The following is a 26,604-nucleotide window of genomic DNA, read 5'->3' as shown; positions in this document are numbered from 1 at the left end:
TGTGCGTGTGAGAGAGAGTGTGTATGAGAGTGAAAGACTGTGTTTGTGAGAGTGTGTGTGTGTGTGAGTGAGAGTGTGTGTGTGTGTGAGAGTGTGTGTGAGAGAGAGAGAGTGTGTGTGACAGAGAGAGAGAGAAAGAGAGAGTGTGTGTGTGTGTGTGACAGAGAGATAGAGTGTGACACAGTATGTGTGTGTCTCCAAGTTCCATGACCCCCTCCTTCCCTCTCTCTCCTTCTGTCCGAGATGCAGGCCTCCCCTTCCGTCCGAGGTGCAGGCCCCCTCCCTTCCGTCCGAGATGCAGGCCCCCCTGTGTTCGGAGTTCCAGGTCCCCGTGCGTTTTCCTCGGAGTGTGTATGTTTATGAGAGAGTGTGTATGTGAGAGTGCCAATGTGAGGGTGCTCTCCATCCCTCCTTTCTTGCAGTAACATCTGCAGTCCAGGCCCTCTGCAGGACCACAGGGGCGGGCAGTGCCTCGGGGGTGGGTGAAGGAAGTTGTGGAAAGTCAGGGAACAGGCATTTAACCTAGTGAGCGCCCCTCCCTCCTTACCGATGTTGTGGAAAGACAGGGAACAGGCATTTAACCTAGCGAGCGTCCACTCCCTCCTTACCGTTACTCCGTACTTGAGCGTGATGCCCTTAACAGCGGTAATTCTGGAGGGAGGCTGTTGACCGCATGCGTCAGTGGCGTCAGGCAGGCTCGGGTGTCTTTTTTTTTTTGGCTGTTAAGCTGTATGGTGTTTCGGGAGGGCAGCTGTTGAGAGCGTCAGTGGTGTCAGGCAGTCTCGAGCCTTTTGGTTTTTTTTGCTGTCAAATATGCGCAAGCCAATTTGGGGGGGGGGGGGGGGTTGGATCAGCTGTGAGGTTTTCTTTTTCCCCCCGGGTTCTCATCATAATGGGTCCAGTGACATCAGCCTGTGCTAAGGAGCCTAGCACACCAATTCTGAAGAAGTCACGAACACAGGCAGCAAGACCCATAGAACGTTGGAGGTGAGAATTATTATATAGGATATTTCTGCTCTGTGTTCACAGCTGAAGGGCCGAGAGCAGAACCACAGATGACAAACACAATAGGGGAGTGGTAGCTCCTGAATGATTTTCAGAGGAGTGTGTTCATGAACAGCTGGCTAAACTAAAGGTGGACAAAGAGATGGGGCTCAATGGCAACATCTGAGGGTACTGAAGAAACTTATGGAAGTTCTAGTGGCTCTACTGGCTGATCTTTTCACTGCTTCTGTAAAGTCAGGAGTGGTCCCAGAGGGCTGGAGAAGAGTACATGTGGTCCCTTCTCCAGAAAAGTGGAAGTAAGGTTGGGAACTACAGGCCGGTAAGTAAATTAAGGGAAAATTAGGTTCTTACCTTGGTAATTTTCTTTCCTTTAGTCATAGCAGATGAATCCATTAACTGATGGGTTGTATCCGTGTACCAGCAGGTGGAGATAGAGAACACCGAAAAGCCACAGTGACTCTGGACGGCTAGCCCCCTTCTGCCTTCAGTATATGAAATTTCCAAAGCAGAGTGAATAAGAAAGGTAAAATAACAAAGTTTCCTCACAGTGAACAAACGCCCCAGAACTGGAGCAATAACCAAACAAAGGAGGGACGATCTCAACCTCCTGCAATAGAACAGCATGTAGAAACTATGAGAACTGTTCTTCAACTCCTCCCGCTGAGATACAATATCTGCATGAAAGATCTGAACAAAAAGCAAAACCAGACAGGGAGGGGGTCATGGATTCATCTGCTGTGACTAAAGGAAAGAAAATTACCAAGGTAAGAACCTACTTTTCCCTTCCTTGTCATCAGCAGCAGATGAATCCATTAACTGATGGGATGTACAAAAGCACTCCCTACGTAGGGTGGGTACAGGCAACTCTGTGAGCAAGCACCTGCGCTCCAAAATGCGCGTCCTGCTTCGTTGCAACATCCAGCCTGTAATGCCGCACAAATGAGAGCTGAGAAGCCCAAGTAGCCGCACGACAGATCTCTTGAAGAGAAAAAAACCCACCTGTTTCAGCCCACGAGGAGGAAATTGCCCTCGTGGAATGCGCCTTAAACGCATCAGGCGGAGACTGACCTGAAAGCAAATATGCAGAAAAAAATGACTTCCTTGAGCCAACGGGCTATAGTGGCCCTAGACACCGTAGATCCGCGTCGAGGACCTGTCAACAAGACAAAAAGGTGATCAGAAGTCCTGAAGTCATTTGACATCTGTAGATACTGCAACAGAGCCCTGTGGACATCCAAAAGACACAATTGCCCAAAGGAATCCGGAAAGTCCTCCCTAGAAAATGGGCTGGTTCAGGTGAAATGCTGAAACCACCTTAGGCAGGAAGGAAGGAACTGTACGTACCGTTACCCCAGACTCCGAGAACTGTAGAAAAGGATCCCGACAGGAAAGCGCCTGAAGCTCAGATATGCATCTAGACGAAGTCATGGCCAGCAAAAAGACAAGTCTTGATAATCACATCCTTCTCAAAAGCTCGCCTAAGCGGCTCGAAAGGCAAACGCTGAAGAGCCTTCAACACCAGCCCCAGGTTCCAAGCCGGACACAGCGACCGCTCGGGAGGACGGAGTCGAAGCGCCCCTCTGAGACATCGGGCAATGTCCGGATGAGCCACAAGGGAGAAGCCAGAGACTTTCCCCTGGAAGCATGCCAAAACTGCTACTTGAACCCGCAGGGATTTGTAAGCCAGGCCTTTTTGTAAGCCGTCCTGCAAGAAGTCCAGAACCAGCAAGACTGTAGCCCGCGTGGGTGAGATCGCTTTTGTAACACACCACGTCTCAAACTTGCGCCAGATCCGAGCATAAGATGCGGAGGTAAACCGCTTGCGGGCTTGCAGAAGAGTGGAGATGACTTTGTTAGAGTAGCCCTTGTCTCTCAATTGCGCCCTCTCAAGAGCCAGGCCTGAAAGACCAAATCGGCAGGGATCCTTCATGGTCACCAGACCCTGCACCAACAGGTTCGGTACCAGAGGCAAATGAAGTGGAGCCTCCACCAGCATCCGACGGAGATCCGCATACCACGGACGCCTTGGCCAATCCGGAGCAATGAGAATCACCAATCCTCGGTGCTGTCGAATCCGCAGTAGGACTCGCCCTATCAAGGGCCAAGGAGGGAACACGTACAGGAGGCCCGAGGGCCAGAGTTGAGCCAGTGCATCCAACCCCGCCGAGCGAGGATCTCTCCTTCTGCTGAAAAAGCGAGCGACTTTGGTGTTTGCACTGGACGCCATTAGATCCAATCCGGGAGTCCCCCATTTGGCACAAATCTGAAGAGAAACCTCTTCTGCCAGTTCCCATTCCGCCGGGTCGATTTGATGCCTGCTGAGGAAATCGGCTTGCACGTTGCTCTGACCTGCTATTTGAGCTGCGGACAGCAGAGGCAAATGGAGCTCGGCCCAATGGAAAATCTGAGCAGCAACCGTGGCCAGGGCCCTGCACGAGTGCCACCCTGACGACTGATGTAGGCCACTGCTGTTGTGTTGTCTGACAGAACTCGGACAGGAAGCCCCTTCAGAGTCTTGTCGAAGGCCTGAAGAGCCTGGAATATCGCTCTCAATTCCAAGCGATTGATGGACCAACCCTCTTCCACGGGGGTCCACTGACCCTGAGCATAGCTTCCCTAGCAATCAGCTCCCCAACCCAAAAGGCTGGCATCCGTTATCAACAGGCACCAAGAAGGAAGCGCGAGCGGCATTCCCTGTCGCAGCATCCTGTCGGAGAGCCACCAATCCATACTGTGCCAGGCCGCAGGAAGCCACGTTAGTCTGCGTTGGTATTCCTGGGAAAGCGGAGACCATTGCTGAAGCAGAGCAATCTGTAGCGGTCTCATGTGAGCTCTCGCCAAGGGAACCATGGTGGTCGTCATAGACCCTAGGAGCTGAACAGTCCCAAGCTCGAGGGTGAGGTATCTGCAAGAGCAGACGGACCTGATTCTGAAGCTTGCATCGCCTGTGGTCAGGGAGAAAGACGAACCTCAAGGCCGTGTCGAACTGGACCCCCATATACTCGAGAGACTGAGATGGGGTCAGGTGACTTTTGGGCAAATTGATCACCCAGCCCAGAGTCGGAAGAACCGTTATAACTCTGGTTGTGGCGAGTCTGCTCTCGTCTGCCGAATCCGCCCTGATGAGCCAGTCTTCGAGATATGGGTGAACTCTGACACCCTCTCGCCTGAGAAACCCAGACCACCACCACCACCTTGGAAAAAGTATGGCGAGCTGTGGCAAGGCCGAAAGGCAAGGCCCGAAATTGGAAATGTTGGCCCAAAACTGCAAACCGGAGAAACCGCTGATGCGGAGGCCCAACAGGCATGCGCAGATACGCTTCTTTGAGGTCCAGAGACGTGAGATATTCTCCTGGCTGTACCGCCGCAATGACGGAGCGCAGGGTTTCCATGCTAAAGAGTCGCACTCTTAGCACCTCGTTGACTCTTCGTAAGTGGAGGATCAGTCTGAAAGACCCGCCTTTTCGAGGGACCACAAAATAGAGTCGCGACCGCAGCCGCGTTCGGCGGGAGGCACCGGAATCACCGCTCCGAGGTGCAGCAAGACTTGCAAGGTCTCCTCTACCACCGCCCGTTTGAGGGCAGTGTTGCATCGGGACTCCATAAAAGCGTCTCTCACCGGGGCACCGAGTTCCAATCGGTAGCCTTCTCTGATCAGGTCCAGAACCCACTGATCCGAAGAAATCTTGGTCCACTCCTCGAGGAAGAGGGAAAGATGACCCCCTACTGCAGGAATCAAGGAGTGGACCGGTGTCCTATCATTGTGAAGGACGCCCCTGAACTCCTGGCCGCTGGCCGGCCATTGCGGAACGTCTGTCCGAGCGAAAGGAGTTCCTCTGCTGAAAACAAGCACATTGAGAAAATCCAGCAGAGCGCCCTGGGCGATACCTGCGAGCTTCGCTGAAACGTGGCCTGGAAGAGGAGGGAAAAACAGAGCTTTTGGAAGAAGGTCGCGGCCCATCCTCAGTTAACCGCTGGGACTTAGAATCCCTAGGTCTTTAACAATCCTCTCCAATTCCTCTCCAAACACACCTCCCCACTCCCCCCGTTTTCTATTTCTGTTGATGGCTCTCTCATTCTTCCCCCCAAATTCACCTCCCCACTCCCCCCCGTTTTCTATTTCTGTTGATGGCTCTCTCATTCTCCCTGTCTCCTCAGCTCAAAACCTTGGGGTCATCTTTGACTCTTCTCTCTCCTTCTCTGATCATATCCAGCAGATTGCCAAGACCTGTCGTTTCCTTCTTTACAACATCCGTAAAATCCACCCCTTTCTTTCTGAGCACTCTACCAAAACCCTCATCCACACCCTTGTCACCTCTCGTTTAGACTACTGCAATATGCTTCTTGCTGGCCTCCCACTTAGTCACCTCTCCCCTCTCCAATCGGTTCAAAACTCTGCTGCCCGTCTCATCTTCCTCCAGGGTCGCTTTACTCATACTACCCCTCTCTTCAAGACCCTTCACTGGCTCCCTATCTGTTTTCGCATCCTGTTCAAACTTCTTCTACTAACCTATAAATGTACTCACTCTGCTGCTCCCCAGTATCTCTCCACACTCGTCCTTCCCTACACCCCTTCCCGTGCACTCCGCTCCATGGATAAATCCTTCTTATGATCCCTTCTCCACTACTGCCAACTCCAGACTTCGCGCCTTCAGTCTCGCTGCACCCTACGCCTGGAATAAACTTCCTGAGCCCCTACAGCTTGCCCCATCCTTGGCCACCTTTAAGTCTAGACTGAAAGCCCACCTCTTTAACATTGCTTTTGACTCGTAACCACTTGTAACCACTCGCCTCCACCTACCCTCCTCTCCTCCTTCCTGTACACATTAATTGATTTGATTTGCTTACTTTATTTTTGTCTATTAGATTGTAAGCTCTTTGAGCAGGGACTGTCTTTCTTCTATGTTTGTGCAGCGCTGCGTACGCCTTGTAGCGCTATAAAAATAGTAGTAGTAGTAAATAACAGAAGGCCCAAAAAGGGTAACCTCACCAGACTCTGCCTAGAGGCCATGTCTGCCGCCCAATTCCGCAGCCAAAGAAGGCGGCGGGCAGCAACCGCCACAGACATCTGCTTAGCCGAAGCTCTGACTAGATCATAAAGAGCAGCAGCCAAAAAGGGCAGGGCAGACTCCATACACGGGCCAACCTCAGAGAGGGAACCCACACCATCCTCGGGCAAATCACACGCCTGCTGTAACCAGGAAAGACAGGCACAGGCTGCATAGGAACTGCAAATCGCCGCCCTTAAGGAAAGGCCCGAGATTTCAAAGGCCCGCAACAACGCGGATTCTAGCCACCAGTCCTGCGTATCTTTCAAAGCGACTCCACCGGGAGAGTAGTCATTTTAGTCACAGCCGTAACCAAAGCATCCACTTTAGGCATCCCAAAAGAGGCAAAGTTATCCTCACTCAGAGGGTAAAGCTGACCCATAGCCCTGGCCACCTTCAAGGGCCCATCAGGGTCAGATCATGAGCAGAAATAAGCTCTTGGATGGAGTCATGCACAGGAAAAGCCCGAGAAGGCTTCTCAGTACTAGCCATCCTAGGATTAACAGAGGAGGCATCGCCCTTGGCCGGATCTTCAATGGAAAATGCCTGCAAGGCGTCAGAAATGAGCGCTGGCAGCTCGTCACGGTGGAAAATCCATACCGTTTTAGGATCATCTAAGTCCTGTGGCAAACTGGGACCCTCATCCAGATCATCCGTCCTTGAGGGCCTACCAGACTCCTCAGAATCCCCACAGCCTGACCCGGGGGAGGGAGGGGGGAAGGGAGAGGCGCCACCCTCAGACGGGGAATTTACTCGTCTACATTTAGCGTCAGTCCAATGCTCGGGGAAAGCGTTAAACTCTGCAGCCAACACCGGTCTATCAAAACCTGGAGGAACTCCAGTCCGCAACGGAGTGTCGGGCGCCTCCAGCAGAGCTCTTTTTAACATAAAGGCCTTATTTATTTATTGCATTTGTATCCCACATTTTCCCACCTATTTGCAGGCTCAATGTGGCTTACAGAGTTTGGTTCTGACATAATCATTCCATGTTATCAGATACAATTAGTATTGTACAAAGATTAAGTAAGGGAAGAGAGAAGAAAAGTGTTATGCATCAGTAGCATAAATTCATGGGAGAAAAACTCACTCTGGCCCTCCGCCCCCAAATTATGAGAAGCAGAAGAAGGAGTTCCTTTAGCAGCCTCGGAACGAGGCGTCCCCCTGCACTCAGACTCCTCCGTAACCGTGAGGGTCGAGTCACGTGGCGCTTCCAAAATGGTGCCCTCTACCAGCTCCATCGAGTGGGAAGAATCACCGCTCGCCATGCTCGTACTAGCACAAGTGTCTAAGGCGCACGTACTGCGAAGCCCCACTGCTGACCTGCGTTTACCACAGCGGTTGCAGCGCTTCAAGCCTTCAGCAGCCATCGCCCAACTGGACGGAAATATAGAAATAAAATGGTGGCTTCGCACCAAAACTTACCCCGCACAGGACGCTGTCCGCGGGAACCTCCCCGGAGGAGCTGGGCACCACTCTCACCTCAGAAGACCGAGTCAACCTGCACAGAACCAGGATCTCTGGAGAAAGCCTCAGAACAGCAATGCAGTAAAAGCGCACTTTTTTTTTTTTTTTTAAATACTGTGAGGAAAGTTGGAGGCAAGCAGCAATAGAGGGACTCTGGGAGGGGAGATGGGGTAAGGCAGGGACAGGGAACAAAACCAAGTATGCCTTCAAAGTGGGCACCACCAGCCACAACACCCCCCCCCCCCCCCCCCCCCCGCTCTAAAGCACAGGAGCCACCCCAGGCAGAAATCCAGGAGCTGATCAAGCGACGTCCACACCTGCTGGGAGATAGAGATATACTGAAGGCAGAAGGGGGCTAGCCGTCAAGAGTCACTTTGATTTTTCAGAGTTCTCTATCTCCAGCTGCTGGTAGGCGGATACAACCCATCAGTTAATGGATTCATCTGCTGCTGATGACAAGGAATGGAAACACTTTTAAAACAGAGAATAGTTTTTGGAATCCAGTGGATTACAGGACCTGAGGCAACATGGTGTTTCACTAGAGGCAGTTCTCATCAGACAAATCTGATTAATTTCTTTGAATGGGTGTCCAGAGAGTTGGATCAAGGGAGAACACTAGATATGGTGTATTTAGAGTTTAGCATAGCCTTTGACACGGTTCCACATAGACAACTGAGTGCCCTCAGTATGGGCCCTAAAGTGACTGACTGGGTTAGGAACTGGTTGAGTGGTAGGGTAGTGGTAAATGCAGCTCATTCTGAGGAAAATGATTTTACCAGTGATGTGCCACAAGGTTCAGTTCATGGGCTGCTTAACATTTTTGTAAACAATACAGCTCAAGGGCTGTCAGGTTTGCCTCTTTGCAGAGGCAAACCTTACCAGACAGCAATAGACACCCCTGATGTTGTAGATAACATGAGGAAGGACTTAGTGAAGCTAGAGGAATGCTTTTGTGCACAAAAGAGGAGCAGGACTTGGGTGTGATCATGTGTGATGATCTCAAGGTGGCTAAACAGGTAGAAAAGGTGATGGCAAAAGCACAGGTGCACAAGGAGAGAAATGGCCAGTAGGAAAAAGGAGGTGATAATGCCTCTGTATAAGACTTTGATGAGATCTCATTTAGAATATTATGTACACTTCTGGAAACTGCACTTTCAAAGAGGTAGGAAAACAGGATGGAGTCGGTCCAGAGGGTGACTATTAAAATGGTCTATGGTTTTCGTCCTAAAATGTGTACGGGGACAAAATTAAAGATCTCAATATGTATTCTTTGGAAGAAAGGCAGGAGACGGGAGATATGATAGAGACATTTATTTAAATACTTATGCGGCATAAACGCACAGGAGGCGAGTCTCTTTCAATCAAAAGGAAGCTCTTAACAAGGGGGACATAGGATAAAGGTGAAAGGGGATAGACTTGGAAGTAACCTGAGAAATACTTCTTCAGAGAAAGGGTGGTGAATTCGTGGAATGGCCTCCCGGTGGAAGTCATGGAGATGAAAACAGTATCTGAATTCATGAGAGCTTGGGACAAGTACACAGGAATTATGGATTATTAGATTGTAAGCTCTTTGAGCAGGGACTGTCTTTCTTCTATGTTTGTGCAGCGCTGCGTACGCTATAGAAATGCTAAATAGTAGTAGTAGGAGTGATAGGGAGAGTAGATGTCATGGATGGGCAGAATGGATAGGTCATATGGTATTTATCTGCCTACATTTTTCTCTGTTTCTTTGTGGAGGATCTATAGCTTATGTACTTTTAGCCATATTTAAAAGAGATCTTCCATATGCCATGGGGCTAGATGAAGATATACACTTCTTATAACTGTCCTGGCCTTTGATTTGGTGAATCATTATTTACTATTACTACTCTGATTTGGGTCTACATCCTGCCTTGATTCCAGAAGTTTTTCATCTCTTTTCAGGATCTGAAACTTCTAGCTACAATCTATTGTGGTATTCTGAAGGAATCTGTTCTTGACCAATATTCAACATATTTATCAGTTCGTTAGCTACACTGGTTCAAACCTTTGGAGTAAGTGGCTATTACTTTGCCAATGATACAGAGTTAATATGTATTTCCTTAATTTTGTTTTACCATATTGTGACAATATACACGTGTGTAATCTACTTCAGCTTGTTTTTTTTTCCTTTTTTAAGATCCCAATTATGTTTTGAGTTGTGTGTTTGAGATTTTAGTTAAGATGTTAACTTATCTATCCAACTTGATTGAATCTTATCTTCCCTATCCCAATACATTTTGTACTAATCCCATACCAGAATTGGCGAATGCCTTCACAGTATTATGTAAGCCACATTGAGCCTGCAAATATGTGGAAAAATGTGGGATACAAATGTAACAAATAAATAAATAAATAAATAAATAAATATCCTACATGATTATGGACATTGATTTATTATTTTCTTTTTGTACACAGTGGTGCATTGCGACCCAAACACAGCCCATTTCAGATCATTCATGATGATGCTAATAAAGCTGTTTTGAATTTCATCTCCCTGGTGGATTGTCATTGTGTTATCCTCTATTTCTGCTTTGGTTTCTGTGCATCTAGAGGAAAAATACCCAAATCATGAGGATAATCTAGAAGGCTCCCAACAGGCTTAAGATTAATCATCAAAAATCCATGGCTAGGTGGACAACATGCTGTTCTAAGAGACACTCCCTACCTCCATTACTTCTTGAGTACCCTACCACTATGGTTGCCGGTATTAAAATCCTGGCCTGCCACCTGGATCATATCCTCTCATTTCAGGAACAAAACAGCCACAGTGGAGCCAGTCAGGTTTTCAAGAAATCCACAATTAATCTGCATGAGATAGATCTGCATGTACTCCTCAACTATATAAAGATCTTTCTCATGCATATTCATTGTGGGGAGCCTGAAAACCTGACTGGCTGGGTGTGTCCCAAGGTCTAGGTTGAGAACCCCTGCTTTACGCTAAAACAATTATGTGCAAAAAAGTCCATCTTTACGAAGGGAGCTATAAGTATACCAATATACTCGCTGGTGCTCAACTTGACTATGGAAACTTTGTTTACAATGGACTTAAACTTACCAGCTTAAAGCAGTGGCATAGCTACAGGTGGGCAAAGGCCCACTCATTCTTGGCTCAGGCCTGCCCTTCAGGCTGCCCAAACAGTTCAGTAGCAGCGCTATAGAAATGATAAATAGTAGTAGTAGTAGCAGCTGTCCCCTCACTTCCTTGCTCCCGGAATTTGTCCCCCGCCTGACCTCAGCACATTTGCCAGCTGCAGCAGTGATGCATATCTGCTGCCTGCACCGGTTCTACAGGCTTCCCTCTGCTGCACTGTGTCCTTGCTGACATCACTTCCTGTTCCCTCTCTGGCAGAGACATGGAAAGGAAGCCGGCAGGGCCAGAGCAGGCAGATGATCCGTAGCACTGCTGCCACTGGCAAAGGTGCTGCAGGAAAGCGGAGTGTAGGAGTATTTACCTGAGATCTCACCTTTTGCCTATACAGCCCTTCTGTTATAACAATATGGATTTTACAGCTTGTGCCTGTATGCATCAGTAACCATCATTGTCAAAGGAACATTACTGCTGAGCATAGCATGACGACTTCAAAGCACGTAATGGACATAACACAACTCTTCTGTTCTCCGATTCCCTAATGTGGCTGTGCCACATGAACTTGATCTTACCACATCACTTTGTATTTGTTTACACCGGAGTCAGTAACGCCTCTCCAGTACTAAAGCACGTAATGGACTGTCCTACTGTAGCTATGCTGTACTGCCTCCCATCCCCCTCTGTCTTTTCTGTATCTGGCTGTTGCTCTCTGTCGATAGCCACAGACAGGAATGCAGACTTCCTGGCTCATCACAAGCTGTGATAAGCTTTCGTTACCATGGCAGCCCAGTATCTTGAATATACACACCTTTCTTCAAGTTACGAGATGGTCAGGACAAATGTACCAATAGGGTGTTGGCAGGACACCTATGCAACCTTCGATTGGTGTGAGAGAGGGGAGAGGTGACATCACTTTTACTATAAGAATACTTGCAGAAAGAAATCTTCAGAATCAGCCATTTTTGCAAGAGTTTTTCTGTCCTGATTCAGGGCATCATTGCTAATTGGCTATTCTCCAGGAAATATATTTTCCTTTCTTTATTTCTGCTTGCTTCGGGTAAGAACTATTTCTTTATAACAGAGTACTATCCTCTCTTCTTTGTATATTTTATTTCACTTCAGGATCCATGATATTTCCTGCTACTGGTCTCTTTCTCTCTCAAGAAGCCATGGTCTCAGGAAACATGCTTTGAGTTCTCTCTCATTTTCTTTCTTCTCCTTACAACTGTTCTTTATCAAATTAGTCTGATTGCTTATTATTATTACCTAAGCTATTGATATTAGGTTCTGTAAATGTAATATTATTTTTCCATAGCTTCCAACTGAGATTCTGTAAATGTGATACTATTTTTCCAAGACTCAAAACTGATATCTGAAGCTGTACTGATGAGTAAGAATAAAAACAACTTCTAACTCTCTGATTCCTTTAAACTTCTTCTATGATATTTTTCTTTATTTTGGTAAATGGTGAATAGCATATAAACCCAGCCTAGTACAGGACATAACATAACTCTTCCGTTCTCCGATTCCCTAATGTGGCGGTGCCACATGAACTTGATCTTACCGCAACATCACCTTGAATTTGTTCACACCAGAGCCTGCAAAGGCCTCTCCGGTACTATGCAAGCCACATTGAGCCTACAAATAGGTGGAAAATGTGGGATACAAATGTAACAAACAAATAAATCCAAGGACATATTCTGTGTGCAGACTAGCCTGCTATCTCCTCAGAAGATTGGAGGAGAGAGTCGCACATGGCTCCAGGAGTATGTGAGCACATAAGCACAGCCACACTGGGAAAAGACCAAAGGTCCATCAAGTCCAGCACTCCGTCTCCGACAGCGGCCAATCCAGGCCTCAAGAATCTGGCAAAACCCCAAAATTTAATAACGACCAATGGACTTTTCCTTCAGGAATCTATCCAGACCCCCCTTTAAACTCAGCAAGGGCAGCTGCCGTCACTACCTTCTCTGGCAACAAGTTCCAGAGTCTAACTATGCGCCGAGTAAAGAAAACCTTTCTCCGATTTGTTTTAAACCTAACACATTCTAATTTCATCTTGTGACCCCTGGTTCTATTATTGTTAGAAAGTGTAAATAAATGCTTCACATCTGTCCGCTCCACCCCACTCAACTTGTAAACCTCTATCATATCACCCCTCAGCCGCCTTTTCTCCAGGCTAAAGAGTCCTAGCTGTCTTAACCTCTCCTCATAGGGTAGTCGTCCCATCCCTTTTATCATTTTTGTCACCCTTCTCTGCACCTTCTCCAGTTCATTTATATCTCTTTTGAGATGAGGCGACCAGAACTGAACACAATACTCCAGGTGCGGTCACACCACAGAGCGATATAATGGCATTATAACATCCTCATGTTTGTTTTCCATCCCTTTTCTAATAATACTCAACATTCTGTTCGCCTTCATAGCCACCGCAGCACATTGAGCTGAAGATTTCAACGTCCTATCCACAATGACTCCCAGATCCCTTTCATGGTCCGTGTAACTCCTAAAGTGGAACCTTGCATAACATAGCTGTAATTCGGGTTCCGCCTTCCCACATGCATCACTTTGCACTTGTCAATGTTGAACTTCATCTGCCATTTCGACGCCCAATCCCCCAGTCTCATGAGGTCTTCTTGTAATCTTTCACACTCCTCCTGCGACAAGACGACCCTGGATAATTTTGTGTCATCTGCGAATTTAATTACTTCACTAGTTACTCCCATCTCAAGGTCATTTATAAATATGTTAAAAAGCAGCGGTCCCAGCACAGACCCCTGAGGGACCCCACTAACTACCCTTCTCCATCGAGAATAATGACCATTCAACCCTACTCTCTGCTTCCTATCTTTTAACCAGCTCTTAATCCATAATAATACACTGCCTCCGATCCCATGACTCTCCAGTTTCCTTTTGAGTCTTTCATGAGGCACTTTGTCAAACGCCTTCTGAAAATCTAGATACACAACATCCACCGGCTCCCCTTTGTCCATGTTTGTTCACCCCCTCGAAAAAATGCAGTAGTTTTGTGAGGCAAAACTTCCCTTCACTAAATCCGTGCTGACTTTGGGCTTTGTCTTCCCTGATCGCCCCTTTAACACCACAGTTGTGCAGTGGCCCTACCGATTCTTTAGCCGGCTTCCTGCTTTTAATATGCCTAAAAAGATTTTTGCTATGTGTTTTTGCTTCTAACGCTAACTTTTTTTCAAAGTCCTTCTTAGCAGACAGGTAGGTTTGCATACCTTCGATAACAGAACAGTTTCATGGCTACAACAAAGACTCTCTTCATGTCCATGAAGCTGGCTGGACATTATTTCACCGTATGTGATTGGTCCACGGGTATCATCTGACCCTTGGATACCAAAAGTTTGGACTGAAGAGGAAAGAAGAGAGGAGACGACCGGAAGACTTGCAGGTGGATAGAAGGCTCGAGAATAGCCAGAGACTGATTTCCTAAACACCAGTGAACTGCCTACCTTGTAACAAATTCACAAGATTCGCTCAGCTACAGTTTACGGCCTTACTTATGACTGTGTAATCTGTGTCCAGAAGACAGATCTCGGACTTCATTCCTGGACTGAGACTCACTGCAGCGTCAGTTGGAGTATAAGAAGAGGAATCCGCTTCTTTACCATTGGAAATCTGCCACAGACTGCAGGGTGAGATAACAGGATTTACTACCTATGGTCATGGGGATAATTAGTTGTTTGCTTTGTCTGTGATAGATGGGTTATGTGATGACTTATGGTCTATGAATTTAGCTGCTGACGGTATTTTGTATAAGACGTGTGGCGTAACTTCTAATGCTAATCATTAGGATATCAATATTGTGACTGGTTGTGTAATCACTCATTTAGTTAGTCCATTAGGATAATCATATTCCATTATCTATATTTTGGGTGATAATCTACTTTTATAGCAAGTTATTTTGTATTTTGCTTCAGAACTATTTATATATATATTTCTTTACTTACTACATAATAATATATATTCCATCTGTGGCATTGTTCCTTTTTACAACAACTAGTTATTCATTGGGCTAAAGAGGTACGCTCCCCTAGACACAAGTCCAGAATAATTGCTATTTAGTAGTGTTCTGACAGCTAAGTACCTCTGGATACCTACAGGAGGAGGGGGACTGCCAGGCCACAGGCGGAGGAGGAAATGCCAATCTAGGGGCGGAGGATTAAGGACAAAGTGGAGGGGAGGCGTGTTGGAAGGACCAGCCATCTTAACTCTGTTCCTACCCAAAATGACAGGTCTGGCCATGCCACTGGCTTAAAGCAACTGCAAAACATACAAAATACGGCTGTTGTTGCTGCATAAGACTAAAAGGGCAGGACTGTTATGCTACCAATTGTTTTTGCAATATTGGCTCCTAATATTGCATCCAGTTTAAAGTTCTTGTACCCACTCATAAGGCCTTTTATATTTGTAAGCCTAAATACCTGGTGAATCACTTATTACTTGTAATGTCGTCATGTCCAGTCTCCAATATATTCCCTCAACAGCATGTAACTGACATGAAGCAATTCAGTATGCATTTTTCTTTCTTGCTCCATCCCTTTGGAATCTACTGCCATCTTCTCTATGAATGGAATCTTTTTATACCAAGTTCAGAAAAGGGCTTAAGCCCTATTACATCACACTATGATTTGGGGAGGGTGTTGGCTTTCCAAAACAGTAGCACTATTTTTACTAGAACTCATGTTTTTTTTCTGTTTCATTTACTCTCTGTTTCTAATTTACCTCCCTAACAAGCTGTGCTTGTGACTGGTAGTGCACTAATACCGACACATCAGTGGCGTAGCCATAGGTGGGCCAGGGCCCACCCTATTTGGACTCTGGCCCACCCAAAATTGTGCACTCTTGCTATGGCTTGCAGAGGTCCTCAAGCCCCGTCAGCTGAAGATTTCCTCCTTCTCAGGCAGCCAGTGCTCTTTCAAACGGTAGCTGGCAGCACTTGCCTCGAGCTGAAACCAACACCAGCCCCTCTTCACATGCTTAGTTTTCATGCATGCACAGCCTGATGGCCATGGCATCAGCTCAAGGAAAGTGCTGCTGGCTTGTTTGGAAGAGTGCTGTCTGAGCAGGAGGAAATCTTCATCTGGCGGGGTTTGTAGATCCCCTCCTGCTCAGGTATTTAATATAGTGGGCTTGCAGGTGGAGGGAGGGATGAAGAGCAGAGCAGAGGGGGGCTAGGGACGGGGGAGGGCATGAATTTCATGCCCACCCACCTTGGACTGAGGCCCACCCAAAATTGGCTGTCTGGCTACGTCCCTGCAACACATCCCATTCACTTTGAATGGGCTGTGTTGGTGTTGCCACATAGCTTAGTAAACAGGGGGGTTAGTGTTTAATGTTTTTACACTTATATAAAAGAAAAAAAAATCTTCAATTATGTCTGTTCTTTGGTTTCTCTATTGTTTGTTCTATCTGTATTGTTCTTTTCATTATTTTATTTCATTACTTTTTATATATTTAATTGTAAATCCTTCCCTGTCCTAAGAATATAGTTTGGTTTATTAGCACGCTAGATCTACTGCATTTCAACACATGCATGCACATTCTCTGTCCCACACATATCATCCTATATAATAATTCTCACCTCCAACGTTCTATTGGTCTTGCTGCCTGTGTTCGTGACTTCTTCGGAGTTGGTCTGCTAGGCTCCGTAGCACAGGTTGACGTCACACGCAGCACTGACCAACCATACGATAGCAGCACAAGGCCCCGCCCCTGCCGCCCCTCTCCCAAGGTCGCCGCCACTCACCCCACCACCCTCCCGAGGTCGCCCCTCCACCCCCCCCCCCCCAGGTCGCCGCCGCTTCCCCCCTCCGTCTGCCACCCGGCCGGGCCCCCTGCATTGAAATCGCAGTCTCACCTCTGTGAAAGCAGCGCTGCAGGCAGCAGAACATCTCTCTTTGGCCCTCCTTCCCTCCTTGCGTCCCACCCTCGCGGAAGTTGCGTCAAAGGCGGGTCACAGGAAGGGAAGGAGGCCCGAAGGGAGGCATTCTGCTGCCTGCAGCGCTGCTTTCACGGAGGTGAGACTGCGATTTCAATGCAGAGGGCAGACAGTCGACGACGGAGGACAGGAGGGGGAAAGGGGTCCCGAGACCAGAGCGGGGGAGGGGGTCCTGAGACAGGAGAGGGAAGGGGGGAAGAGGGGAGGCGGACCTGACACCAGAGAGGGAGGGGGGAGAGGGGGAAGGGGGTCCTGAGACCAGAGAGGGAGGGGGGTATATTTCTGTCACGTACACTGTCTCTCTGTCAGTGTCTTTCTCGCTCTCTCACACACACTCTATGTGTCACTCTGTATCACATTCACTATGTGCCACACAGTCCCTCTCACACACTCTCTCGGTCTCACAGAGAGTCTGTGTATCACACACTCTCTATCTGTGTGAAACACACTTTCTCTCTCACACTAACTGTCTCAGATACACAGTCGCACACACTCTCATTCTCACACACATACTCTCTCACAGACAGTCTCACTCTCTCTGTCACACACACACACTCACTCGCACATTCACTCTCTCTCTCTCTCTCTCTCACATACACTCTCTCAAACATACACATTCCGTGGAACACCTTGCTAGCGCCCGTTTCATTTGTGTCAGAAACTGGCCTTTTTTACTAGTTAACAATAATAGCAGCAATAAACTGTAGTAACTTTCCCTTCACTATGGTTTTGTGAATCCTTACACATTAGCTCAGATTCGCCTTCTCGACTTAAGCACTGGTCACCAAAATCATGTCTGACTGTCTCCCAATCCTTCAGACGCTCCCTTATTGCTTGTGAAATCTGCTCACTGCAATGCAGAAAATTCATCTTCTTTTTACACAGAGAATAAAGAGAAGGCACAGTTGTTTCTGAAGCACCAACACCTTTCTGCTCCACAAATTCATTCCGTGAGACATCCTTGCAAATTTGTTTCCGTGGCTTAATTGAACTGTACTGCTCCCATTCATCATTTGCTTTGCTATTTTCATCTTCTTGTTTGTGATCAGTCTCGATGCATTTTTGGTGAACAATGTAATTTTGACATCCTCTATGGTCATGTGACAATGATTTCTGACAGGAATGTGACTGTTCAAGAGCAAAGCTGCTTCCATGCCCTCCATCATCATCATCATTTTCTAAAAAATCTTCATCACTCAATATACAGATAGTGATGGGAATGACCGTTTCAAATGTATCTGAATCTGTAAGTAAAGACAAAGAAAACACGATAATAGTTTTCTTTAAAAAACACAAACAAACCTCAAAGCATGCAAAATTTTGTTGTGTTGACATTAACAAACAAAGCTTTCATCTAAGTTTTTTTTTTCTTAACTCCTAAATTAAAATTGTTCTTCTAGTGCATGGCTACAGAAATAAGCTGTCAACTATTAAAGCAGATCTTCCAAGTTGGAATGGAGAGTTCAGTAGACAATTCTGCTACCGAATCTGACCCTAATCAACAGGAAATAAACAGACTGCTAAATACTAGATGGACAAACGTTATCTCAGTCTGTTTCTCGCTTGGCTCTCTCTAAAGTGGAAAACAATGTATGCAGGCCTGAAAAACATCAGGCATGGAAGAACATGAGTGCAGTAGGACAGCAGAACTGTCCATGAAGGAAGGGCATCTTGAAGTTATCCAGTATACCAAAAGCAGGGAGCCAATGAATTTATCTGGCAGTGGTATAGCTACAGGTGGGCTTGAATGGGTACAGGCCAACCCAGCTGTGGCACCTCATTCCACTCTCTTCCTCTGGCAGCCTGGCATCTTCCCCCTCTTTGAATCCCCCAATCCTTCCCTGGTATACTTCAGAGGCATCTCAGCGGCCTCAGTTATTCATCTTCGCTGCCTGTGCCAGCCCCTGCTGGCTACCCTCTGCCACATCCCACCAGTGAGGAAACAGGAAGTGATATAAGTGAGGGCTGAACGTGGCAGAGGGAAGCCTGCACAGGTCAGCACATGCAAAGATGAATTGCTGCAGCCGCCGGGATGCCTCTGAGGTATGCCGGGGAGATTCAGAGAGGAGGGCAGATGCCGGTCTTTGGGAGCAAGGGGAAGTAGGAAGGACAGAGGAAAGGATGAGCTAAGGGGGTTTGTAAGGGCCCATCCAATTTACCTGCAAGCCCACATAAAACAGTGGATCTGACTATGCCACTGATAGCTGGAAATATCCTCTGAAAATCCTTGTAATCTAACTATATAAATGACAAGTGACCGACTCACCCGCAAATGTGCGGTAGAGCCCGAACGTAGAGAGAGCAAAAGTCCAAGCCCCGCCTCCACCAGCTTCAGAACCAGAAAGTAGGGGTCAGAGGCGGGGCGGAGAGCATGGAAACCCAGCAAATGGTCCTTGGTTCTCCAGTGGACGCCGACCAAGGCCCCCCCCCCCCCCCCCAGCGACAGAGGGGCTGGAGGTCCGCTGGACCGCCGGTCGCCCTCCCCATCCCAACCCACAGCATTGGCAAGGGTCCCTGTGTGATGATGTCACTCCATCCGCCGCCCACCCGCCTGCCTCTTTACCTTGGTTGGAGGAGGGATGCAGCCTGCCTCCCTCCTCTTCCTTCAATGCCGCAAATGGCTATTGGTGATAAATCAGAACTGCATTAGCCCACAGAAGGAAGTGACAAAAGAGAAGAGTGTAAACGCGTTGTGATTGGCTTAGAGACTTCCTGGTCTCTCAGCTGAGTGAAGCACGGCTAAAAAAGACATTTTTATTATTGCGGAGGTGAATGACGGCGAAAATGGATGGCTGGCCTCAACTGCACTTTTGTTTTTATTATTGCGGGGGGGGGGGGGGGGGCGGAATGACTTTTATAGCGGTTTTTCATCAGTTTTGAATCCCGCACAGCCCCAAAGAGAGGTACAGACCTCTCGTTACAGTTTCCAGCATTAAGGCAATCAGAAAAGCTTAGTGCATCTCATTACAATACGGTTTCTATACAATTTGCTCATCTGCATTCCGTTTTTGTTAGCTGCTACCGTCGTCATAAAATGGCTTTTAGTGCATGCCAGGGTTTACTACTTGCTCGTTAGGTTTAGTGCATCTGGCCCTAAGGCAGGCATATTTAAATAGAGAATCTCTTACTTAACAATCTTACTTGATCACACTCTTCTCTTTTGTCACTTCCCTCTATGGGCTAATGCAATTCTGATTTATCTATGTATATGATAGGGTAACACTGTTGCTGGTACACTATTATTGGCTTGCTGTTCACTACAGATTTCAATATAAATTGTGTCCTAATGCATAAAGATCTCTACATTGATATCCCTCCTTATCTCTTCTCCATAAGAATCATGCACACACCTTTGAGGACCGTGCAGAAACTACATGATAAGATGCCTCCACATCCCTTCACTGTGTGCCTCAGAGCTTTTTCTGCAATGCTTCCTATTCTGGAATTCTCTTCCGCTATCTCTTAGGATGGCGCTATCCTTTTCAAACAGGTCTAAAGACTTATTTGTTTCAGCAGGCCTATCCCTCACACCGCCAGCCATGACTGGATTCAGTCCTCTCTCAAACAGCAGCCTGGGAGTAAGTGAGATACTGTCTATGTGCTTGTTGTCTGTTCTGTATATTTATGTTTAATGGTGGAGTTCCTTTCTTTGTTAACATTCTTTATTTGCTTTGTGATCTACTTTGTTATCCTATGAGGAAAGGTGGAATATTAAATCTAACCTGAAAACATAATTGGGCATTTAAAAAAGATGTAAATTTAAAAAAATTGTTAGAGCTTTGGAATAAAAGAGCTAACCTTACTGGAGTTCACTCCTTATTATTCATAATGATCTAGGATGGGTTTTCTGCAGGGCTCTGAAATGCTAATCAGTTCTAGGTTTTGGTACTGGATACAGGTGTGTCCAACCCAGTCCTCAAGGACTGCAACTGGATGTGTTTTCAGGATATGTCCAACCCACACCACTGGCAGGCTATTCCATGTTATTACCACCTTTTCTGTAAAGAACTGCTTCCTTCATAGAGAAGTAATAAGGTATGGAGAAAAGAAACAAAAGCTAGCGACAGCATAGCATAGAGTGACTAGGAATCAGCAGGCTGCAATGCCTTAGTAATCAACTGGCTGATGCCAGCAGCGATGTCAAGAGGACACAGGTGACCAGCAAGCTCATTTTCAAAGCACTTAGCCTCCCAAAGTTCCATAGAAACCTATAGGTGTCAGGGCATCAACCTTACCAATTCTGGTGGTAGTTTAGATTAATACTGAGCTTGGTGGTAAAAAGATGGAAGAGCCTGGGTGTTGGATTAAATAAGGGAATTCTTGTATGCTCATCTGCCAATGAAGAAAACAACAAAACCTGACGTGGGTAAAGAGCAATATCCTACAAGTGGTGAAGCTTTTTATGGCTGACAGAATATATCCTAACCAGTACAAACAAACAAAAAAAAAACTGGATAGACTAGATAAAGTCCGATTGGCCTATCTGCCATCATCTGCATTCTGTGAAACTGTGGAAATACACAGTGGAGATCATTTTCAAAGTACATAGACTTACAATGTTACATGGAGGGGCATTTTCAATATGACATCTAAGTCAAACTTTGGACATTTTGGGCTAAATGAACCAAATCTAAATAGGAAATATGGCCATTTTCAAAACAGCAAAATGTCTATCTTTTTATTTCGAAAATGGCCACATACAAGATGGCCAGTCTGTGTACAGCGCTGTGTACGTCTAGTAGCGCTTTAGAAATGATAAGTAGTAGTAGTAGTAATTTTCGTTCTCTATGCATTTATCTTTTTGGTCCATTGTAGAAAAACAAATGTTCAAGTGAAACACATAGAAAATCAAGCCACTGGGATGAGGAGGAGCCAGCATTCTTAGGAGACTGGCCACACAGACATCCCAGGAGAGCAATGGGGCACTGCAGTGGACGTCATATAAAAGCTCCCAGATACACAGCTTATCATTATCCCCTTATACTGTATGCTGAGCCCTCCAAAACCCACCAAAAACCTATTGTGCCCAACTGTACACCACTACAATAGCCCTTATGGGTGAAGGGGTCATATATATGTGGGTACAGAATGTTTTGTGGGACTGTGGGAAGACTCACACTTTCCACCACAAGTGTAAGAGTGAGATACGGGCCTGGGTACTCCTCTCTATAATGCACTCCACTGACCTGACTGCTGCTCTAATTGACTATAACATCTGAAGCTGTCATAGAGGCTAATAAGTAATATTTTTATTCACGTCTTTGGGGGGGGGGGGGGGGGGGGTCATGCTTTATTCCCTCCAGTGTTCATATGGTCATTTAGGGAACCTTTTTGTGCCTTATTCATTCTAAAAATAGATCTAGATAAACATTGAAGCTTCATAAGTACATAAGTAGTGCCATACTGGGAAAGACCAAAGGTCCATCTAGCCCAGCATCCTGTCACCGACAGTGGCCAATCCAGGTCAAGGGCACCTGGCACGCTCCCCAAATGTAAAAACATTCCAGACAAGTTATACCTAAAAATGCGGAATTTTTCCAAGTCCATTTAATAGCGGTCTATGGACTTGTCCTTTAGGAATCTATCTAACCCCTTTTTAAACTCCGTCAAGCTAACCGCCCGTACCACGTTCTCCGGCAACGAATTCCAGAGTCTAATTACACGTTGGGTGAAGAAAAATGTTCTCCGATTCGTTTTAAATTTACCACACTGTAGCTTCAACTCATGCCCTCTAGTCCTAGTATTTTTGGATAGCGTGAACAGTCGCTTCACATCCACCCGATCCATTCCACTCATTATTTTATACACTTCTATCATATCTCCCCTCAGCCGTCTCTTCTCCAAGCTGAAAAGCCCTAGCCTTCTCAGCCTCTCTTCATAGGAAAGTCGTCCCATCCCCACTATCATTTTCGTCGCCCTTCGCTGTACCTTTTCCAATTCTACTATATCTTTTTTGAGATACGGAGACCAGTACTGAACACAATACTCCAGGTGCGGTCGCACCATGGAGCGATACAACGGCATTATAACATCCGCACACCTGGACTCCATACCCTTCCTAATAACACCCAACATTCTATTCGCTTTCCTAGCCGCAGCAGCACACTGAGCAGAAGGTTTCAGCGTATCATCCTAGCTGTTTTCATTTTAATTCATTATGGCTGCAAAACATCAACGTGTTAAGAATACCCTAAACCTACCTCTGATACACCTCCTTCTAATTTGGATGCACTGCAGACGAATTGCATAGATAAATATCTGCAAAATAGGTTTTGAAAAAACTGATTTGGACATTTAGAAGCAATTCGACCAAATGGTGCTTTATGACACTTTTTGGACATTCTCTTTTGAAAATGAGCCCCACAGTAACCTATGTAACTTTGTAAGTCTATGTACTTTGAAAATTTGCCACAGTATCTCTTGAGCTACATTTCATTGTCACTTGATCTAACGCTTTTCTCTGAAAAATGTGTGCAACCTAAATAGGTGTATATCTCTTCTATGGAACACATTCAGGTTCTTGAATGTTATTACACAGTGCTTATAGTACAGATGCTACTTCCTTTTGATAGCACCTTCTCTGACTGCCTCTAACTTGTATATAAGTCTCATTTTGCATAGGAGTCTACATACGAATTGCAACATCCAAGTCTGGATGGTCTCTCTCCAAGTATTTTACAAAAGGTTCTGCTAAATGCAGCCCTCTGTAAAATAAAAAGATAACATGAGCAAATACTGCACATTCAGGAGCAACAGCCATTAAAAAAAAAAAATCATACAAAGGAAAAAAAAGAACAAAAGAAAGAAAGCCGCATGACTGAACTTTTACATGTTTAAACACTTGCCACCATTTACACATATGAACACTGTATTTTACAATACACGTACAAGAGAAGCCAGTTAAGGAGCTGAATAAAATAACTGTGATTTTCTGAAGTGTGTGGGTATGAACCGCTGTCTCCTTCTAGCATTAAATATCATTTTGGACTGCCCAAACCATACCTCCTTCAAATCTCTGTGCACCAAAGTATCTACATAAGTAAAGCACTGTAAATTCAACAATTATATGTGGAATGTAATAAAGATTTAGGTCTTCCACCATCCCAATAATCATACATATCCCAGTAAAAGATTGGAATGATAAAACATCAGGCCACGTAACTTATGAAAAAAGCAATTTATTAACTTACCAATAGAGCATACAGAATTAAAAATAAATTCTCATAGGAGTACAGTTCTGCTTATACAAAAGTATTGCTGAGACTGTCTCATATATAAGCACATAAGCACCGCTACGCTTGGAAAAGAGCAAAGGTCCATCAAGCCCAGCACTCTGTCTCCGACAGCGGCCAATCCAGGCCTCAAGAACCTGGCAAAAACCCAAAATTTAATAACGATCAATGGACTTTTCTTTAAGGAATCTATCCAGACCCCCTTTAAACTCAGCAAGGCCAGCTGCCGTCACTACCTTCTCCGGCAATGAGTTCCAGAGTCTAACTACACGCTGAGTAAAGAAAAACTTTCTCCAATTTGTTTTAAACCTACCACATTCTAATTTCATCTTGTGTCCCCTAGTTCTATTATTGTTAGAAAGTGTAAACAAATGCTTCACATCAGTCCGCTCTACCCCACTCATTATTTTGTACACCTCTATCATATCACCCCTCAGCCGCCTTTTCTCCAGGCTAAAGAGTCCTAGCCGTCTTAACCTCTCCTCATAGGGTAGCCGTCCCATCCCTTTTATCAAACATTTACTAATCAGGCTGCTGCTTATATACTGTTTCTACACAAAAGCCTTTTTATAAAACATTAGTTCATTCTTTTCGCTTATCATCTTTCTCTCTTATGTTCTTCAGCCAAAAACTCCCTGCTACTTTATCTATTACCTCATGTTCTGTTCCCTGAACTCCTGTTCACATACCATTCTAACTACAGTCATGTCTGATAGTTTGGTCGGCCATCACCTTTAACAACATCCCTTGATCCATAACCGTGCTGCTATTGCTTCAGGAAATACTATGCAACCCTTCTAAAATGACCTCCATTTTTTAGAGATATATAGCTCAATTCACTGAAAGCTGCCAATGTATGCTCATGTAAGTTAAGATACGTTCATTACCACAGGTCAGCAGCATGTCTTCTCCTTCCTTTACCTTTACCTGCTGCCACTACCCTTTTTTTTTAAATATTACATTTGTAACCCGCGCTTTCCCACTCATAGCAGGCTCAATGCGGCTTACATATTATATACAGGCACTTATTTGTACCTGGGACAATGGAGGGTTAAGTGACTTGCCCAGGGTCACAGGGAGCTGCCTGTGCCTGCAGTGGGAATCGAACCCAGTTCCCCAGGACCAAAGTCCACCACTCTAACCACTAGGCCACTCCTCCATTCCTCTTTCCAGGACCAAAGGAACAAATGAATTCAGTGATGATCCGCTTGAGTGCTGCCACATCCTCCCACCAAGAGAAAGTCATGTGTTGAAGGTGCAGGATATGGGAGCACTCACACACAGGCCTGGGGTTAAAGATCCTGCTTCGGCAATGGATCCATTTGTGCCTTCGGCCACAGAACAGAAAGTGTGATGTGGCAGCAGCACTGGCAAAGCAGGAGGAAGGAAAGATAAGGAGATTCAGATAGCACACACAGAGGGAAGGGCATATGCTAGACTGGGGGGGGGGGAGTGGCCTAGTGGTTAGAGTGGTGGACTTTGGTTCTGGGGAACTGGGTTTGATTCCCACTGCAGGCACAGGCAGCTCCTTGTGACTCTGGGCAAGTCACTTAACCCTCCATTGCCCCAGGTACAAATAAGTACCTGTATATAATATGTAAGCTGCATTGAGCCTGCTATGAGTGGGAAAGCGCGGGGTACAAATGAAATTTTAAAAAAATGCTAGACTATAGATGTGGGGGGGGGGGGGGGGTTGAAGGGCAAAGTGATATGCTGAACTGTGAGTGGGAGGTTGGGGGTTGGAAGGCAAGGGGATATGCTAGTCTATGGGGAAAGGGTAACCAAGAGGAGAGAGGCAAAGTCTTGAGCCACCCCAGAGAACACAGCTAAACGTTCACCAAGCATGTCGGATACTCTAGGGCCAGTCCTGCTTTTGATTCTTTCTTTAAAATGTTTGTCAATTCAACAATAAAAGATTCACAACTTATAGCAGTTATGCACAAGTGCACAAAACTGAAAGCCCACATCACATTTCCTAGAATACTTCCCTACTTAAACCTTGCACACCAGAGCAGGGCAGTCGGCACTATGCCACCAATATTTTGACCAGCACAGAGTATGCAAGTAAAGAGCTTGGGGCCGGGATTTAGATTCTTGAGTGCGTTGGAGAGGCAAACAGACCAAAGTACTCTATTGCATAAAAAGTGTGCCCCTGCTGCAGTTACATCTGGCAAAGCAGAGAAAGTCTAACTTATGTACTGCGAAATCTTTTATTAGTCCCTGCATTAGTGACTAGACAACTATCAGAACCCTCAAGAACAAACCAGAAAAAAACAAAACAGCACTGGGCTCGAGTGGCAGGAAAGATACCTTACTATAATTCAGAGCCGGCTCAGCCTATGGACCAGGTGAGGCTCCGGTCTAGGAGTGAGGGCGGGGCGTCAAGCGCCCCAGTCCATGACGTCACCTGGCCCGTAATTTGCAGCCTGCTCGCAACTCTCTCTTCACACCCACGCACTGGTCCGCAATGCCTCTCCCTCCTCCCGCACGCGGTCCGTTATCTCCCATCTTTTCCCACTCGGTTTTACCTTTTTCTTCCATTTGCAGTAAACTGCAACCACAGCAGCACTACCGAAAAGCTACCCGCGGCACGTACCGGCCTTCCCTCTCACCCACCCATTTCCCCAAACAGGAACAGGAAATTGCGTTAGAACTAAAGGGGTGGGGAGGGTAAGAGTGACGGCCCGGTACGAGGGACGTTTGATTGAGAAGCAAGCCTCTTTGCAAGAATGTTGAAGAAAGCAGGAGACGGGGTGACGTCAAAAGGTTGAGGCCAATTTG

General features: G+C 46.2%; 1 protein-coding gene across 2 annotated transcripts in view; it reads right to left on the bottom strand.

Annotated features, from left to right (window-relative positions):
- LOC115467077 (zinc finger protein 443-like) overlaps window positions 1-26,393 on the bottom strand; it is a 60,426-nt gene extending 34,033 nt beyond the window's left edge. The window contains exons 1-3 of one of the 2 annotated variants that reach the window (XM_030198756.1): window positions 26,352-26,393; window positions 24,060-24,062; window positions 17,302-17,835 (exon numbers count right to left, since the gene is read on the bottom strand). In XM_030198756.1, the coding sequence (XP_030054616.1) occupies window positions 17,302-17,835; window positions 24,060-24,062; window positions 26,352-26,364 (550 nt within the window). In that variant the 5' untranslated portion in view covers window positions 26,365-26,393. The remainder of the gene's footprint in view (window positions 1-17,301; window positions 17,836-24,059; window positions 24,063-26,351) is intronic. The other variant, XM_030198758.1, reaches the window with a different exon arrangement.
- Between the last annotated feature and the right edge of the window lie 211 nt (window positions 26,394-26,604).

The sequence above is a fragment of the Microcaecilia unicolor genome, chromosome 3 (assembly GCF_901765095.1).
Source record: "Microcaecilia unicolor chromosome 3, aMicUni1.1, whole genome shotgun sequence".
In the NCBI taxonomy this organism is placed as follows: domain Eukaryota; kingdom Metazoa; phylum Chordata; class Amphibia; order Gymnophiona; family Siphonopidae; genus Microcaecilia; species Microcaecilia unicolor.
This window is presented reverse-complemented; position numbering and strand designations above follow the sequence as displayed.